The 17682-nt window shown below is 36.8% G+C and overlaps 1 protein-coding gene across 2 annotated transcripts in view; it reads right to left on the bottom strand.

The window, feature by feature from the left end:
* Positions 1 to 17682, bottom strand: part of Cntln (centlein) — a 273121-nt gene that overhangs the window by 114595 nt on the left and 140844 nt on the right. For both annotated transcript variants that reach the window (XM_051163969.1, XM_051163971.1), the window contains exons 11-12: positions 17470 to 17591; positions 15964 to 16083 (exon numbers count right to left, since the gene is read on the bottom strand). In XM_051163969.1, the coding sequence (XP_051019926.1) occupies positions 15964 to 16083; positions 17470 to 17591 (242 nt within the window). The remainder of the gene's footprint in view (positions 1 to 15963; positions 16084 to 17469; positions 17592 to 17682) is intronic.

Genomic DNA, 17682 nt, shown 5'->3' with positions numbered 1-17682 from the left:
TGAACTTATAAAAAATTAAAAAACACTATTTCAGAATTTCTGAAGTACAGCAAAGCAATCCTTAGGTGAGCTGCTAGAGGGTTACAGCACTTGCAGCCGAGAGGAAAGGTCCACAAAGCTGTGAGCTTCCCACAAGAGAAGCTGGAGAAAACCAAACTGAGCATGACTCACACACACACCTGCAATCTGAATGTCCTCGTTCACGGAACCTGTGAAAGGATCTTCCTCATTCTACAGAATTTATTGCACTTTGTTACTCATCTCATAGTAATTCTTTGTATGCTATGGATACTAATCCTTTTCTGGACATATACACCACCAACAAAAACCTTTTCTCTGAAGCAGTTTTTAAAATTCACTTAACAGTATCTTCCAATGAACAGAAGTTCTTCCTGCCTTTCATACAGTCCATCTTAACAACTTCTAGTGCCCATTAACGTTCCATCTAGAACCTACCACAAGGCCACAAGGACATTCTCCTATGTGCTTCTCTAAACATTTTACTGTTTAACCCTGAATGTTTACATTTGCATAAAATCAAGAGTTGACTTTTGGATTTGTTGTTGGATAAGGCATCCAACTCATAAAAATAGAACTATTTAACTGAATTTCTTGGTATCATTAATCATGTAGTCATGGGCTATTTGATTATTTCCAACCATTCTTAGTTATTATTTCTTGACATACAGATTCTCTTTAGTGTCTGTAACTAGAATGGGAGTTTTGAGTTTATCAAAAATGATAGAAAATATATTACATAAATAAAAATGTTACAAAGATAAAAACAACTAACAGATTTTTAAAAATTATACCATATCTGTTTCATCTTTATTATTTTTGTAAAAACTCAGAATAATCTACATTGACTATTATCCCATCTAACATTCTATTGCTTTATTGAATTAGTGATTATCTTAATTAATTGATCATTACTATTAGCAATGAAAATTATACAACAAATGTTTTGAAAACAGCTCAGTAGTTGTTTAAAACAATTAAGTGAAGAATTACTAGAGCCATAAATGGTGGCTCCTTCCTGTAATTCCAGCTTTTTATAAGAAATATTATGACCAAAAATCCAGTCTGAGCAGCATAGAGAGATTCTATATCAAAAACAAATAAACAAACAAACAAAAAAGAAAATTACGAAGTAATTCAAGAAGTTTATTCTATTCTACTTTATGGTATATATCCAAGAGACCAAAAAAAAAAAAAAAAAAAAATATATATATATATATATATTCAATAGCTCACCAATGGATGAATGTATAAACAAAATAAAAGATAATGTTCTGATATGTGCTACATTGTAGATTAATCTTCAAAATATTATGCTAAGAAAAAATAACAGATATAAATATTAATTATAATATGATCTTGTTTGTATGAAGCAATGAGTACAAGTAAATCTACAGAGAAAGAAGCAGTTTTGTTTGGTGGAGCTGGGGGAAGCAACAGATCGAGAAGAAGAGCGACTGCTTAATATGCTTGGGGTCTCCTTTGGAGATCACAAAAATGCCCTATCACTGGCCCACATGCCAAGGCCCACTGAGGTATGTTTTAGAAGTGACCTGGCAGTATTGGCAGAAAAAAGTAGTGTGGCTAATCAGATTGGTGTGTGTGTGTGTGTGTGTGTGTGTGTGTGTGTGTATGTGTGTGTCTAAAGATTTTGATTTTGTTTTTAAGAATGTATATATCTGTGTGGGTGCCCATGAATACAAGAGCCCATAGAGGCCAGAAGTGTTGGATGCACAGGTCCTTGGCAACAGCTGAATGCACTCTTACCTGGTGAGCAGAGTCTCCATTATCAACATGGAAGCACTTAAAAGCTTATTATAATAGACCAGGAAAGAAATGGTAGTAGGCTGAATAAAGACATTTAAAAATAATAATGAAAAGATAGGTAGATACATTCTAGAGACACTGTAACTTGGAATGTTAAGATGTATGTATTTCAGTGAGAAGCTCAGAAATAATGATAAAGCCATTATCATAGCCAAATTTCTGGCTGAAGTAAACTGGTATATCAGGGTTTTATTTCTTGAGTTTGAGCAGTACATAAGAAGAAAATTTGTAGATCATAGATTTGTTTTAAATGTATTGTACCTGAGACACAGAGAGGAGACATTATGTGTTTTTGGTGCTGAGGTTCAGCAACGGGCTTCTGAGTTAGAAATGGGAGCTAGAGGCCAAGTGGCAGCAGGCAGCGGGGGGACTGTCATAGAAGAGTGCATACATTAAGTACACAGAATGACTATCAAAAAGGCTAAAAGACTGTAAGGTTGAAAGCTGACAAGAGAGGAAGTAATGAGGTGGATGGAAGCAAAGAGACAAACCACAAGAAAATGGTGCTAGAGCTAAAGGCATTGTTGTTTGAGGAGAGTTTGACCAAAACTGAGTAGTGATGATGATTTTCTTTGCAGGACTCAAAATGAGGCTGGAGAGATGTTTCAGCAGTTAAGAGCACTTGCTCCTCTTGCAGAGCAACTGGTTGTAGCTCCCAGCTCCAAATGGAGGCACCCAACCATCTTCAACTCCTGTTCCAGGGGATCTGACGCCCTCTCTGCATGTGGTAAACAGCCCTATGCTGGCAAAATATCCATACACAGAAAATAAACAAATCTTTAGAAAAATAAAGCATCTTTAGCGTCTTTATTGGATACTTTACCTGACTTGACCTAATTATCCTAAGGGAAACAGTCTTGTTGACAGCTATGAATTAAGTTTAAATTGTGCCCACCCAAAATTCGCATGAAAGCTCTAATCATAATGGGAGCGGCACTAGAGAAGGTACTTGGGATTAGACAGCCCTTCATGCGGGGACGGAAAGCTCTCAATGGGCAGAGGGCAGTCATGGGTAACCTAAGAGGAAGGCATTCACGGAGGCCCTTCCCCCACTGGCAGCTTCATCTTGGACTTTCTCGCCTCCATGACTATGTGAAATAAATATCTGTTATTTGAATCAGCTAGTCACAGCACTGTGAGCTGACTAATTCACTGCTAATCCATAGCTCTTACTATTAGTTGCCCATGTGTCTTTAAAATTTATTTGTCTGTAAAATGTTTTAAATGTATTAGAGGCACTACACTTTTTAAACTTAATTAAACCATCATGTAAATCAAGCCTAGTATTATAAAAAAAAAGTTTGTTACGGTTTGTTTCTCGGTTTATGCTCCTCCTCATTAGTGTTAGAGCTGGAGTGATGTCACAATGGCATTAACAGTACTGTTATAAGTACATTTTATAAGTAGCTTAAGTTATGCATAACACTTTATAATATATTTAAGTAAATATATATTAAAGGAAGTTAAGTAAAATTGTTAAGAAAGGATGTTAACCTGAGGCTATAGAGATATATTTACCAACCAATGCATTTCTGTCAGTAGAGTTAATAAAGTTAAAATGCAAAGTTATGCTTTCTCAAAAATATGTTAATAGAAACATATATTCATAAATACATTAATATGAATTATATATTCATGTTTTATACTTATATATGGATAGACAATGTATGTTATTAATGTTAACTTATATATCTTATATAAACTAAATATTATGCAAACTAGATTTCTTCTTAACCTCTGTTATTCCCTTAATTCAGGCCTTCATGAGAGACATTTAAATGGGACAGTAAATTAATGTTCTAGACACTAATCTTTTCACATTCCATGATGTATTTTATCAATTTCTATCCTGACTCCCTATAATCACATGACCTCCGGATTGTACTTTATACACCAAGTGATGAACTACAATGCTATATGGGGTTCTACCAGAAACTTCATAGCCACTTAACTTGCAGTAGTCAGTTCAAAGTATAACCATTTCCCAGGAAGTTCTGCTTTGACATTTTTTCTTTATACAAGTAGAAAAGGTGGTTTTTTTTTTTTTTTTTTTTTTTTTTTGCTTTATGTGTCTACTATCTTTTATTATTGTTCATATCACATTGCTAAATTATGAGGTTCTAATAAAAGGGTAACCTGTTATTTTTCTCCTTTTTCCTCTCCCTAGCAATGGACCTAGATGTAGCACTTAGCAAAAGCTACACTTTCCTGATTTATGTATGTAATAATTCAGAAATGTAGCATGAATGTCCTCACACCTTGGACACACCATACTCAGGACAGGGACCTGCAGCTGCAGCTGGTGATGCATAATAAATGATTTCCTGGGTTAGAGGAGCTTGATTCTGGGACAGAGCTGAGCCTTTCTACAGTTCCAGAAAATACACAGACTGGAATGCACTTTTTGAGACAGAATCTTACCATGCCATCTAGACTAGTCACAAATTGCTGGGACAGAAAGCAATCCTACTGCCTCTGCCAAGTACCTGAGACTATAGGTACATGCCGCCATGCACAGCAGCAATTGTTTTTACCTGAGTGTTTCATTTTGAAAATGTTAACAAGTATTAGAATCTGTAGGCTCCAACGTCTAATTTAGTCTTAGTAAGGCTACATATTCAACTGAACAAGTAAATATAGTAGACCCATGGGCATTTCTAGAGCCTTTGTTGTTTCTTACTGTGTAGCAACCAAAGGGGGATTCTACCTCCCCGAGACACCATCTTACCTATACGATTGACTGCAGATTTTGAAACAATTACTCTTCTGTAAAAACTGAATAGTCATTTTCTAGTTTAGTGAATTATGCTAGTAAATATAGCTCATTATTTATTTATAGTTTACATATTTACAGTTTATTATTTAGGGAATTATACTAGTAAATATTAACTGTATGAATATCTATATATCTGGTACATAAATATTGAAGAAGGCAGTCAATTTCTCAGTTCATAGATTTCTGATTTCTTGGTCTTGTTACAATACAGAAATAACAAGTAGCTATATATCATAAATATATGCGAAATGATATAGAAAATAACTTTCAGAGAAATGTTTAAGTCTTTAAATTTCTATGCCAAAGAAGTGCTTAATATTTCTGACTGACCCCTCATGTGCCACACAGCCAACTTATAGGTTTCCACCAAGAACAGCCTTATTTGCAACCATCAACAGGTTGCTTCCATGCCATATCCAACCCTCCATTCTGCCAGAATCTCCACCTCCTTCTCTGAGGTCAACTCAATGAGTCTACCTGACTTCTCCATCCCAGAAGATCTAGCCTGAGCCCCACATCCAGTGCCCTGGCCTAGTCTGGCCTTACCTGCCTATACAACAAGTGATCTCAAGATTTAACCACACTGTCCCTTTTTATTACCCAACCCACAGGCCCCTCTCACCTTCTCATCTTCAACCTTTCCACACAGTAAGAAGTATATTCTATATACCAACCCAGTCTCCTCGGTCCAGCTCGCTTCATCCCAACTAAGCCATTTAGAGCATCTAGGTCCCACCCACCTGTACATTCTGTCTTCTGACCCAACCTGCCATGTCCTTATCAGACTTAGAAGTAACAAGTGTATTCCACATGCCCACATCTCATTGAAAAAATGCAGGGAAGAAACATAAAGCCTGTTTTCTCTCCAAAATCTTCCAGTCCTATAGAAATGTTTTCCCAATGAGAGTTACCTAATGAACTTCAGAATATAGAACTTAAAAGAACAATTTCAAATAAACCGAAGAATTAAGGAATTTAAAGAAGACACATAGCCACAGTTCAATGAAATTAAGAAGAAACTTAAGGGGAATAAACAACTAAGTCTGGGCAATACTCAAGAAAACACAAAAAGAAAGATGATGGAAATGAAGAGGGTAATTCAGAATCAGAAGACAGAATTCAGTAGAGACAGACATATCAAAGAGGACTCAAGCTGAAAAGAATATGGAGATGAAATCCCCAAAACTCAACTAGAAAACAAAGGGAATCCCTAAAAGTGGAATGGATCAAACAGAAGATAGAATATCAAGACTGGAGGATAAAACAGAGGATCTAGAGTAAGGAAAAAAAAATTAAAAAGAATCCACAGGACAGGAACATAGAGGAAATGTAGGACACTATGAAAAAAAAAAACCTTCGAGTTATATGCATAGTTGAGGGAGAAATTCTCCAGTGGACAGAATGGACTATATCTTCAACAAGATCATAGAAGAAAATTCCCCCAAAGTTAGGAAAGATCCATATAGATACAAAAAGAAAGTAATATTTAGGACTTAAGAAAGGAATGAGGCCAGAAAAGTGTTAAAAAATATAAAACTATAATTATTAAGATACAAAGTACTGCTGAGAACACAAACAAAACTAAAAATCAACACAGTGACAATTAGCACACACACATTTCGATAAAAACTTTAAACATCAATGGCCTCAATTCTTCAATCAAAAGACACAGAGTTAAATAAATGGTCAGAAAACAAAATCTGTCTGTTTTGGATTTAAAAATAAGCACCGTAGAGCAAAAGGATAAAACAAAAGTATTCATATCAAATGGAAACAGGAAGCAAGCAAGTATCACCCTCCGAATGTATGAAAAATAGACATTAAAATAATGATGATGATAATCAGAAGAAATAAAGAGTGACACCATTCTAATCAAGGAAATAGTTAACAAAAAAGATGTTACTATCATTCATACACACACACACACACACACACACACACACACGCACATACATACACATGAATCAAACTCTGGTGTGCCCAATTTCATAAGAAACACATAACTGGATTTAAGACTCATATAAACATAAATCCATTAATAGTAGGCTATTTTAATACCCCACTTTTTCCACTTTGCCAGTCATCAGGACAAAAAATAAATAGAGAAACATCAGAATTACTTATCATATATCAATGGACTTAACAAATATCTAGAGTATTCCTTCCAAGCCCCCAAAATAAACATTCTACTCGGCAGCATATTAAAGTTTTTCTAAAAGAGACCATAGCCTGGCATATAAAACAAATCTTTATAAAGCGTGAAATCATTATTTTTATCTTACATGGCCACAATGCCAAAAAACTAAAAATTGACAGTAAACAAATTTCTAATAAATACATGCACTTCATGGAGCTTAAACAACTCATTACTGAATGATGAATGGATCAAAGAAGAAATCAGGAAAGAAATAAAATATTTCTTGGAACTACATAAAATTGGAACTAAAACAGAGCAAAACTTCTAGGACATACTGAAATCCGTCCTATGAAGGAAATGTATAGCTCAAAGTTGCTATATTAAGAAACCAGAAAGAACACAAATAAATGACTTAAGAACATTGTATTCAAAGCTTTGGAAAAAGAAGAACAAACCAAGTCCAAATCTGCAAATGGCAAGAAATACAAGACATAAGAGCCAAAATCAATGAAAGAGAAAGAAAGAAAGCTATAGAAAGAATTAACAAATCTAATTGCTGGTTTTTGAGAAAATAAACAAGATAGAAAAACCCTTATCCCAACTAACTAGCTGAAAGAAAGAGAAGACCCAAATAATAGGATTAGAAACGAACAAGGAAATACCAAAAAAAAAAAGGAAAAAAAAAATCAAAATATTATAAGAGAATATTTTTAAAATCTATCTGCACTAAGCTGAAAAACATAAAAGAAATGGATGAATTTGTTGATTCATCCAAAAATTAAACCAGGAAGGGATCAGAACCCTAAACAACCCCATTTTTGAAAAGAGAGTCTGAGAAAGTGTGATTGTTCAAATAAGAATGCCCCCATAGGCTCATCTGTTTGAATACTTGGTCCACAGTTGGTGGACTTGTCTGGGAAGGATTTAGAGGTGTGGATTTGCTGGAGGGGAAGTGGCCTTCTTGGAGGAGGTGTGTTACTGAAGATAAGCTTAGAAGTCTTAAGAGCCTGCACCATTCCAGTTGCTTTTCACTGTCTGTGTACTGCGTCTGTGTACTGCGTTGCTGTTTCAACATTTAAGCTCTCAGCTAACTCTCCAGTGCCTGCCTGTTCACCTGCTGCCACACTGTCCACCATGATGGTCATGGAATCACCCTCCAAAACTCTAAGCAAGCCCCCAATGAAATGCGTTCTTTTGTAAGTTGCCTTGGTAATGGGGTCATGAACTGGCTAGTTTTATGACACCTTGAAACACGGTATAGCTATATAAAAGGAGGGAACCTCAATTGAGAAAATCCTTCCGTAAGATTTGACTGTAGGGCATCTTCTTGATTAGTGATTGATGCTTTTGGTCATAGTGTTTCATGACAGCAACAGAAAAGTAACTAAGACAAATCGTAATAAAAAAAAGGGCCCAATGAATTCACGGCAGAATTCCACACAACAGAGATCTACAGCTAATCCTTCTTTTTTAAAAAATAATTTATTCCGATTACACCCTGATTATTATCCCCTCATTTGTATCTTCCTGTTTGCTCTCCCTCCCTCATTTGCCCTATTCCCTTCCCCTAGACCTGTGACAGAAGGTGGACTCCTCCCCCACCATATGATCACAGCCTATCAAGTCTGCTTCCCCTTCCTCTGAGTGCCAAGCCAGGCCTTCCCAACAAGGGAAAGAGGTCAAATAGGGGGCACCAGAGTTCATGTCAGAGTCAGTCCCTGCTCTCCACACAACTGTGGAGACTGCACTATCCATTGGATACTAGCCCAACATTGATGTCCTCTGAGATCTTCATTCAGTGGGGGAGCGGGACAGATGCTGGGACTCACTATTGGGACTCTAAGTGAGAGTGGTATGGAAGAATGGGGAGATAGAAGGACCGAGAGGGTCCTGGAACCCTACAAGAAGACCATCAAGGCTGGTGGATCTGGACTCAGGAGGCCTGCAAAAACTGCTGTACCAACCAAGGACAATGCATGCAGTAAACCTAGATCCCCAATTCAGGCAATCCTTCTTAAGCATTTAAAAAAATTAAAACACTCCCAAACTCCTTCTATGAAGTCAGCATCAATCTAATACCAAAACCAGGTAAAGACATAGCAAAAAAGAAACCTGCAGGCCAATATCCCTGCTGAACACACACTCAACATGCTCAAGGAAATAAGTGCAAACAGAATACAGACATATAACAAACCAATTATATCCAGGAGTGAGACAGGGATGTCCAGGATCTGCACTCCCTTTCAGCACTGTGTCTCAAGTACTAGCTGGATAAATAAAGAGAGAGGATGAACTTAAAGGGGTAAAATTAGAAAAAATAGTCAAATTGTCCCCATTTGCTGATGACAAATTACACATTAGGGATGCAATTACTTTTTCAGTGCAAAGTTGCAAAATATTCCACATTCCTCCCAAAACAACAGGGTCAACATCCCGGTGTCAGATACCAATTTCTGTACCAGCAACTTTCCTGTTTCTGTGTGTGATAAAATAAAATGACCATGTAACTTCAACAAGAGTTTGCTTGGGCCTATCACTGCAGAGGGTATGAGTTCATCATGATCGAGAGGCACAGCAACAAGTAACGAGCATGGCAGCAGGAGCTGGAAGCTGAGACCTCACATCTGTAACAGGGAACACACATGCACACACACGCACATGCACACACACATGATGCACACATACACAGAGGGAGGGAGAAGGGGAGGGGAGGAAGAGTGGGAGGGGAGGAGGGGAGGGGAGGGACAGGGAGGGAGGGAGGGGGGGGGGACACATACCTCTTAAGCCTCTTCAGACAGTGCCACCAACTAAGGACCAAGTGTTTAAATGCCCAACACCATGCAGAACATTTCTCATTCAAACCACCATAATATATATGTCAGAATTACTAGAAAAGGTTTGTTTTATTTTGTTTTTTAATTTTCAAGACACGGTTTCTCTGTGTAGGCCTCAGCTGTCCTGAACTTGCTTTGTAAACTAGGCTGGCCTCAAACTCAAAGAGACTGGCCTGCCTCTGCTTCCCTGAGTGCTGGGATTACAGATGTACACCACTGCACCTAGCTAGAAAAAGATTTTAAAGCAGTCTTAATTATAATTCTCTAAGAAACAACAGCAAACAATTCTGTAATAAATGAAATAGAAACTATCAGTTAATAAATAGACTATACAAATAATACTCAAACAGAAATTTTTAAAATAAAATTGGAAAATTTAAAAATTACTGCATGGATATGATATAGAGATGAAGGTGGAAATTTAGCTTGAAGACACAATAATAGAAATTACCTAGTCTACACAGATATGAAACAGGGTGAGAATCAGAGGAATAGTCTCAGGATATGTATAACGATAGATTGTCAACTGTCCATGTCACTAGAATTCTAGTTGTGGAATGAAGGGAGCACACTGGTCAAGAAAATACTAGAAAAATAATGGCCCAACTCTATAAAGTTTGGCAAATGCATCCCAATGTTGAGAGAGAGAGACAGAGAGAGAAAGAGAGAGAGACAGACAGACAGACAGACAGAGACACAGAGAAAGACACACACAGAGAGACAGACAGACAGAGACAGAGAGAGAGAGAGAGAGAGAGAGAGAGAGAGAGAGAGAGAGAGAGAGAGAGAGAGAGAGAGAGAGAATATGAATCCAAAATAAGCTACATCCAAAGAAATCCATGCCAAGACATCCTAGAATCAAACCAGGCTGTGATGGTGCATGCCTTTAATCCCAGCACTCAGGAGACAGAGGCAGGCGGATTACAGTGAATTCAAGGCCAGACTGGTCTACAAAGCGAATCCAGGACAGTCAAGGCTACATTGAGTAACCCTGTCTTGAAAAACAATAACAAAAACAAAACCACAAAAGCTTTCTGAAACATAAGGCACAATAATAAATTATTGAAAACAGGAAAAAATGATGCATTATCCAAGGAGAAATGGCACATTTAACAGTGCTTAAGTATTAATTATTTCCCCATCAAGAGACCCTATAGATTAAAAGTACAAAATTATAAGAAACAAAATTCAAAGATAAAACAAGCAGAAAAAAATCTTATCACGAGCTTATCATACAACAAATAATAACGGCACATACAACAAATAATAAATAATAAGAAATATATAACTTACTTCTAGACACTTAACAATGTATAATCCAACCAAAGTAAAGCTATCATAACAGCATTTATGATAGCTCCAAAATTTAAATGCTTTATTTTAGATCCTTGACTGTGTCTCGTTCTGGAGCAACAGCTACCCAAGTGGGATTATACGTGTGCACCACCACGGTAGCAAACAAATATGTGCGACGTACAGAACATGAAAGATACCTTATCTAATACTAATAAAATGTAAAAATCGAAATAATTATGACATGCTCCTTCTTTGGAAATGTAGCCTCATACAGTTAATGGCTTTACTTTTCTAACCATCTCTAACTGCAGCACAATTCCAGTGAAAGTTCCTGCCTGACTCTCTTACTATAGCATTTGTTTTTTTCAAAGTCTATTTTGCACACTTAGAACTATGACAGGGCAAAGCACCTCTGGAGAATCAAGTTGATGAGACTGCCACTGAGTTTAACACCTTTTAGAAAGCAGCAATGATCATGACAGTGTGGTCTTTGTGAAATTCAGGTATTGAGACGAATGGAATAAAAGAGTCTTGTATTAGGTACAGAGAAGTGTGATGAGCTCACAGTAGTTAAGAGGTAATTTACTGGAAAAATATCTTTTTGAAAAGTGACGGTACAATTGGACATATATTTTCAACAAAACAAACTTAGGTGTATAATAATTAACTTATCCAAAGGGCAGTGCTAAATTGAAAATGAAGCTAAATATAAAATATAAATTCATAAACATTTTAAAATGTGGGATAAAATGCTTATAGCTTTAGGTTAGGGAAATAATGCCTGGATATAACATCAAAGCCATGATACATAAAAGAAATAGAATTTCATTAAATTTTTAAAAAGTTTCTATTTCCAATACAAGCTAAGCGACTGAAAAAGCATCCTATAGAATAAGAAAAAATCTTTTAAAATCACATAGGATTAAACATTTGTGTACCATACATGTAATATAAATGCATAAAGATCAATACTAGATTCATTGTTAAAGTTGCTCGGTAGAACACATGAGTGGAAACAACTTGGGGAAGAATAGTTTATTCGGCTTATGCTTCCATATCACTGTTTATTAATGGAAAAAAGTCAGAATTGGACCTTACACTGCCAACCATTATTGAAAGAAGTCAGGATTGGAACTCAAGCAGGGCAGAAAATAAGCATATAAAAACAATAGCATTAGTAGCCTGAAATTGGGGTAAGGCTCAGAGGGTAAAGGCACATGCCTGAGCAAGTCTGACAGCCTAAGTTCAGCTCCTGGGAACCCAGGTAAAAGCTGGAAGCTGGACAAGTTCTGTGATCCCAGCACTCCTAGGGCACAATGGCACGCATTTTCATATAAACACTGGATGGATATTTAATACTGTGAGACAAAGCAGCTTCAACACTTCTCAGAGTTGACTGATATTTTGATTTATAATAGTCACTACTGAGAATATTGCTTAGTACAAAATGCCAGAAATATGTTTTGGAACTTGTAGGTAATTAAATTCTGTCCTAATTTCAAGCCAAATTCTATTTAATGACTTTTTTAATGAAGCAAGTCAGCAACTCAAACAGCAGTTTTTAAAACCACTCCAAAATAAAAGAATCTAAAACAAATACTAAATGTTAAAATGTTAAAAGTCCTTGTTTTCCACAATAAAGAAAATAAAACTCTGGATAACGTTAAAAGCCTGCAATGTATAATATACAGTAGTTCAATGTTGTTTATTTCTTTGTTTGCAACGAGCCTTCCAGGCTGGCCTCCACCTTGTGTGACTCTGCCTGCCAAGTGCTGAGATGGCATGCCTCAGCCACCATGCATGTTTTCCTCATCATTCTTTATAATGAAGAATGTATTATTGTTTACTAATTTAAGTCTTACTACAAAAATAACCATGTTATACATAGCTATTTACACTCATGGATTTAAACATGGCTTCCAAGAACAGTCCTGCTGGTTTAACGACGACACAGCCCTTTCTTCAAAGTGCTGTACATGATGTAACAGCACTGCAGAGTAAACAGGTTAGGTGAAGAGTTCTCAAACTTTCTTAAGTCGATTCTTTACATTTTCACTTATTTCATTAATGAGTAAAATACATCCCAAATGCATATCTTTTTCCTCCCAACATTTTTTTTTATTATATGGGAACTTCACACCATGCACACCAATCACACTCACTGCTCAGTCTTCCCAGGTTGCCCCAACCACTGTGACCAAAAAAACCACATATACTCAATGGAGCATGGTCAAACTCCTGGTGGCCAGCCTCTTAAAGAAAACTGAGTCCTACCCCACCACACCCCCGCCAGAAGCAATCAATTGTAGAGAGCTACACATTATCACAATTTTAAGAATTCTCTTTGATGGCTCCCTGTCTAGGCTGTGACATTTGGAGGGGCAGTCATGGAAGTCTTCTATGTTCCCACTTTTCAACTGTGAGCCTAGAGTCATTGATACCACCACAAAAGTAGCTTCTTTGCCCTTGACAGTCAGTACGAACATGGAACATGGACTTCCATCAACTGCAGGAACCATGGACATCCCCATGGTCTCCAGCATCAGGATGCCGTAGATCTCAGCATAGTGTCCAGGGGCAGTACCAACTACAGATAACAACATGGCCCTCTGCTGCAGCACCAGCCACAAATGCCATCATAGCCTTCAGTAGAAGCCCAGGCCAAGGATATCAACAAGGCCTCCTAAGGAGCACCATGGGCCACAGACACCAATATGGTCCCCAACAGCAGCCATCAACATGTCTTCAGCCAGCAGTAGCACAAACCACAGCCTGTCTTCAGTCAGCAGCAGCACCACAAACCACAGATATCAACATGGCTTGAGGCAGAAGCACAGGGCACTCACATTAACATGGCGCCCTAGTGGCGGCATGGCCCATGAACATCAACATGGCTTCAGGCTGTGACAGAGACCATGGACATCCACATGGCCTTTGGTGCTAACACAGGCCACAGACATCAACATGTCCCCTGGCTGGAGTAGGACCATGGACCCAGACATGGCCCTCAGCAGCAGCATGGACCATGAAGCAAATCTATCTCTTATAGTTAGTATCAACCTGTGGAGGAATGTCTTGAGTAGATGTAACAATTATCAATAACGCACTGTTTAGCCAATCAGCTGGGCAGAAGGACAGGAAGTGGAAGGCGGGACTTTCTGGAGAGGGGGAGGAGCCGAGAGTTGATAGTTACAGTTGACCTTGGCAGTTGACAGGGAGAGTTGACTGAGAGAGTTGGAGGAGAGAAGCTGCCTGAGGACCATCAGATTGGCAAGTGCTTGGGATATATGTTGGTTATGAGGCTTAGAGTAGTTTATTTTAGTTTATTGTTAGATTAGTAGCAGTTTAGATTCTGCGCAGCGTAGTGCTTGAAGCTATGAATTACGTTTCAGTCTCTTTGTGTCAGTTATCGGCTTCCTAGGCCAAACAGATACAATTTATTGTCACATCTACCTGAATTTTCTGGAATAGGTTAGCTCTAACACCAAGTTATAGTAGGTCTCTCATTTAACTCACTTCATACATAGTGAGTTAAGGCATCACAAGATAGATGAGCTTTGGAAATATAAAATTTAGTAAAATAATGTGGTTACAGATATTGTACGAAAAATTGAGAATAAGCAAATCTACAAACAGAGAAAAGAGACTAGTACATAATTGTCTAGGGTTGAAAAAGCAGATGGAAGGGTTGCTTGTATAGGCTAGAGGCAATGAATATGTTCTACATATAACAATAATAAATAGTATAGGAATCTTTGAATATGATTTGAATTATATGTAATACGGGAGAATTATATGGCTTTTGAATTATATCTCAATAAGGCTATTTAGAATAACATATTTCAATAAAGCTATTTAAAATAATCAAAAAATGTTTAGGCCAAAAATGTATGTAATCTGTAAAATAATTTTCATGGTAAGAGACAATTATTAGCATTTAATATTTGGCTATAATAGAAAATACTGTGGTCTAGGAGGTAAGTGAGAATACACATTTATATCTGACATGATAATTTCCTCAAAAGTTTATCATTATATAGAAAAGGATGAACAGTTACATACATTATAAATAAAGAAGCTTTCAGCTTACAACCAAGAATAATCAATGGTATTGAAGTAGTATATGTCACTTGTTATTAAATTGCAGCAAACTACACAATATCTGGACTTTAGAAAAATTATGAGATATGTCAAAAACTCATGCTAAACAAAAAACTAGTTTAGTAAAAGAACAGACTCATTATATTGGTATAACTCTTCTTTGTCTCAAAACAAAACAAAAAAAATGTTCTTTCTTTGCCAAGCTGAATATAATAGCCTCTGAATTATAAGATCAAGCAAGCAAACTGTATGCTTTCTAAAATATGAGTATCCTTCATCAAGTTTTATACTTAGGGCAGCTAAAAGACCTGTGTGGAGGATCAGCATTAAACCCAAAGGACAGGTAGTGCAAGGCAAGAAAGAAAGCAATTCCCTCGTGTCTTTTGCAGGTCACTACCAAGGACCATGTTAGCAGATCCACACCAGACCCTTAACAGGCAGTTCTGCTGCTACCAGTAATTAGCGTGGACAGCTCTGGCTCCAAGAGTAGCAGCAAGGCTACACCGTAATGAGCTCAGCTGGGATTCGCAGGACAGGGCAGGGAACAGGAGAGCTCAGGCATTCTGCATTACGTATATATCTAGGAGATCAAACAAGGATGGCTGCCTAGGTTATCCCCTCTCCACCTCATTCCAAACATGAAGCCCGGCAGTGTCTAAAATACAGGCTAATGAAGAGCGACACCCTCAACAGATGAGAGCCACATTAATTAACACAATCCCTAGATCATATTATACAGTTTCTGTTAGAGCTAGCAAATGTGCAACTTGTTATTGTGTGATTTATATATATATATGTATATATATACATACATACATACATATATATATATATATAAACACATACATATTGTCTTATTTACAAATGTCAGATAACTTCATTTTCCATTTTAAAAATGTACTTCTCTAATAGACTTTGGGTAACAAAAATTCTTAAGTTATTTATACATTGTTTTTGTTGTTTAAGAAACTCACTTTTGAACCATCAACTCTTGGTTTTCTCTTTTGAAGTAGGCCAGTTCATTCCACACAGCGTCAGAGTCTTCTTGTCGAAGTTGCTGAGGATCTGCTCGCATCATTTCTCTGGTTTCAGTCCTATTTTTAAAATAAAAAATTTGCAGTATATTTAAAGTGCTATAAAAGTTTATTTATATATTCCTTAAAATTCAGAACTATCTAGTGACCAAATCTCAATTATTAATTTAATTTTACTATGTCTTAGATGACTTTCCTAATACCTAAGCATGTCAAAATTTAAAGTCCTATATCACAATTTGCTAAAGTGAAATTGCTACCATGAAAAGCAAACCTTAAAGCAGACATATGACATTAATAAACCTAAGGCCTTATTTCTCTCATTCATTCTAGTATAATAGTAATAAAACATGCACTGTAGAAATGTAAGTCTACAAAAAAAAAAAAAAAAAAAAAAAAAAAAAGCAGCCACAGCAATTGATTCATCTAGAATTCGCTGACATCTAATCTGCATGTGGTAAAGATGCCCTATCACAGACAGGTTATTAACAGTGGCTATGTCTGAAAGCAGATTGCCTTCTTGTAGCTACCACGTGAGCTGGGTAAGCAGAGGTTAAAGCTAGAGAAAGCTGCTTCATCACTGCTTTACTGAGAACTGAGGTGAACATTTGCTATTCATCAAAGGAAAAGATCAGATGTGACAATTATCTACAAGTGAGGCCAAATGCTCTTTATACTATCATTTTCTGTACATAAAACAAACTTCACCTTTAGTTTTCAAAAGTGCTGTACTGGCCAATTTAGAAACTACTTCTCTTCAGAACAGACAAATGTCTACCATCAACAGCGCCCTAAAGGATCCACCTCAAAGTGGGAGGGAAGTGGATTGTCTATGCTCATTCAGTCCTGTGCCCTCTGCTGATACTGTTAACAGGGGAGCAACTTACCACTAACCAAGACCTGAACACCTGCTCAGGGCAACTGAACTGAGACTGCCAATTCATTCAGATAAGCTGAAGTTTAAAAAACTGATGGGTAGTAAAGATCTTCAAATGGCAGACTAGGCTGAAATAGTTTTAAGGTGGTTAACTATACATGTAGGTTTAATATTTCTATGGTCTTTCCATTAAAATGTAAATACTTCGGGGTTATAAAATTTTAACACTAGTATTTTATTTATTTAAAAGCAGTTGTTCAACAATATGGGTATTACCTGGTTTTGCTTTGACTTACAGACTTTTATTAAGCTATTCTATTGATAGTAAGGACATATTACTCATAATCACCTTCTGCCAATGACGTCTGTAAATGATAGGAAAATCTATAGCTATGACTAGAAAAATTTTCTCTTTTTATTTGTTATGTTCTCCACTAAAATATTCACAGTAAAGATTTGACTACCAAATAATTTCTCTAAAACCAAACAAAAGCCATTAAAACACCTATATAACGCTCTCCATCCCATTTAATATTTAGGGAAATGCCTTTATGGGCTAAGTAACTCACATGCCACTGTCTTCTTCCCACTGTTTTAATTGCTCTTTTACTGCTCTGTAGTTGGTGTGTAACATCTGTAGCCTTTCCTTGCGTTTTTCATGGGCATCTCTTAGCTCATCATTTTCTTGGCTCTATAGAACATAAAAGGAAGTATACAAATATGAAAAACTATTGATACAATGCTTCAAGAACTACTCATCTACATATGAAATGTGAAGGAAG

Source organism: Acomys russatus, chromosome 2 (genome assembly GCF_903995435.1).
Source record: "Acomys russatus chromosome 2, mAcoRus1.1, whole genome shotgun sequence".
Lineage (NCBI taxonomy): Eukaryota > Metazoa > Chordata > Mammalia > Rodentia > Muridae > Acomys > Acomys russatus.
The sequence above is the reverse complement of the archived record's forward strand: the minus strand, read 5'-3'. Positions and strand labels throughout refer to the sequence as shown.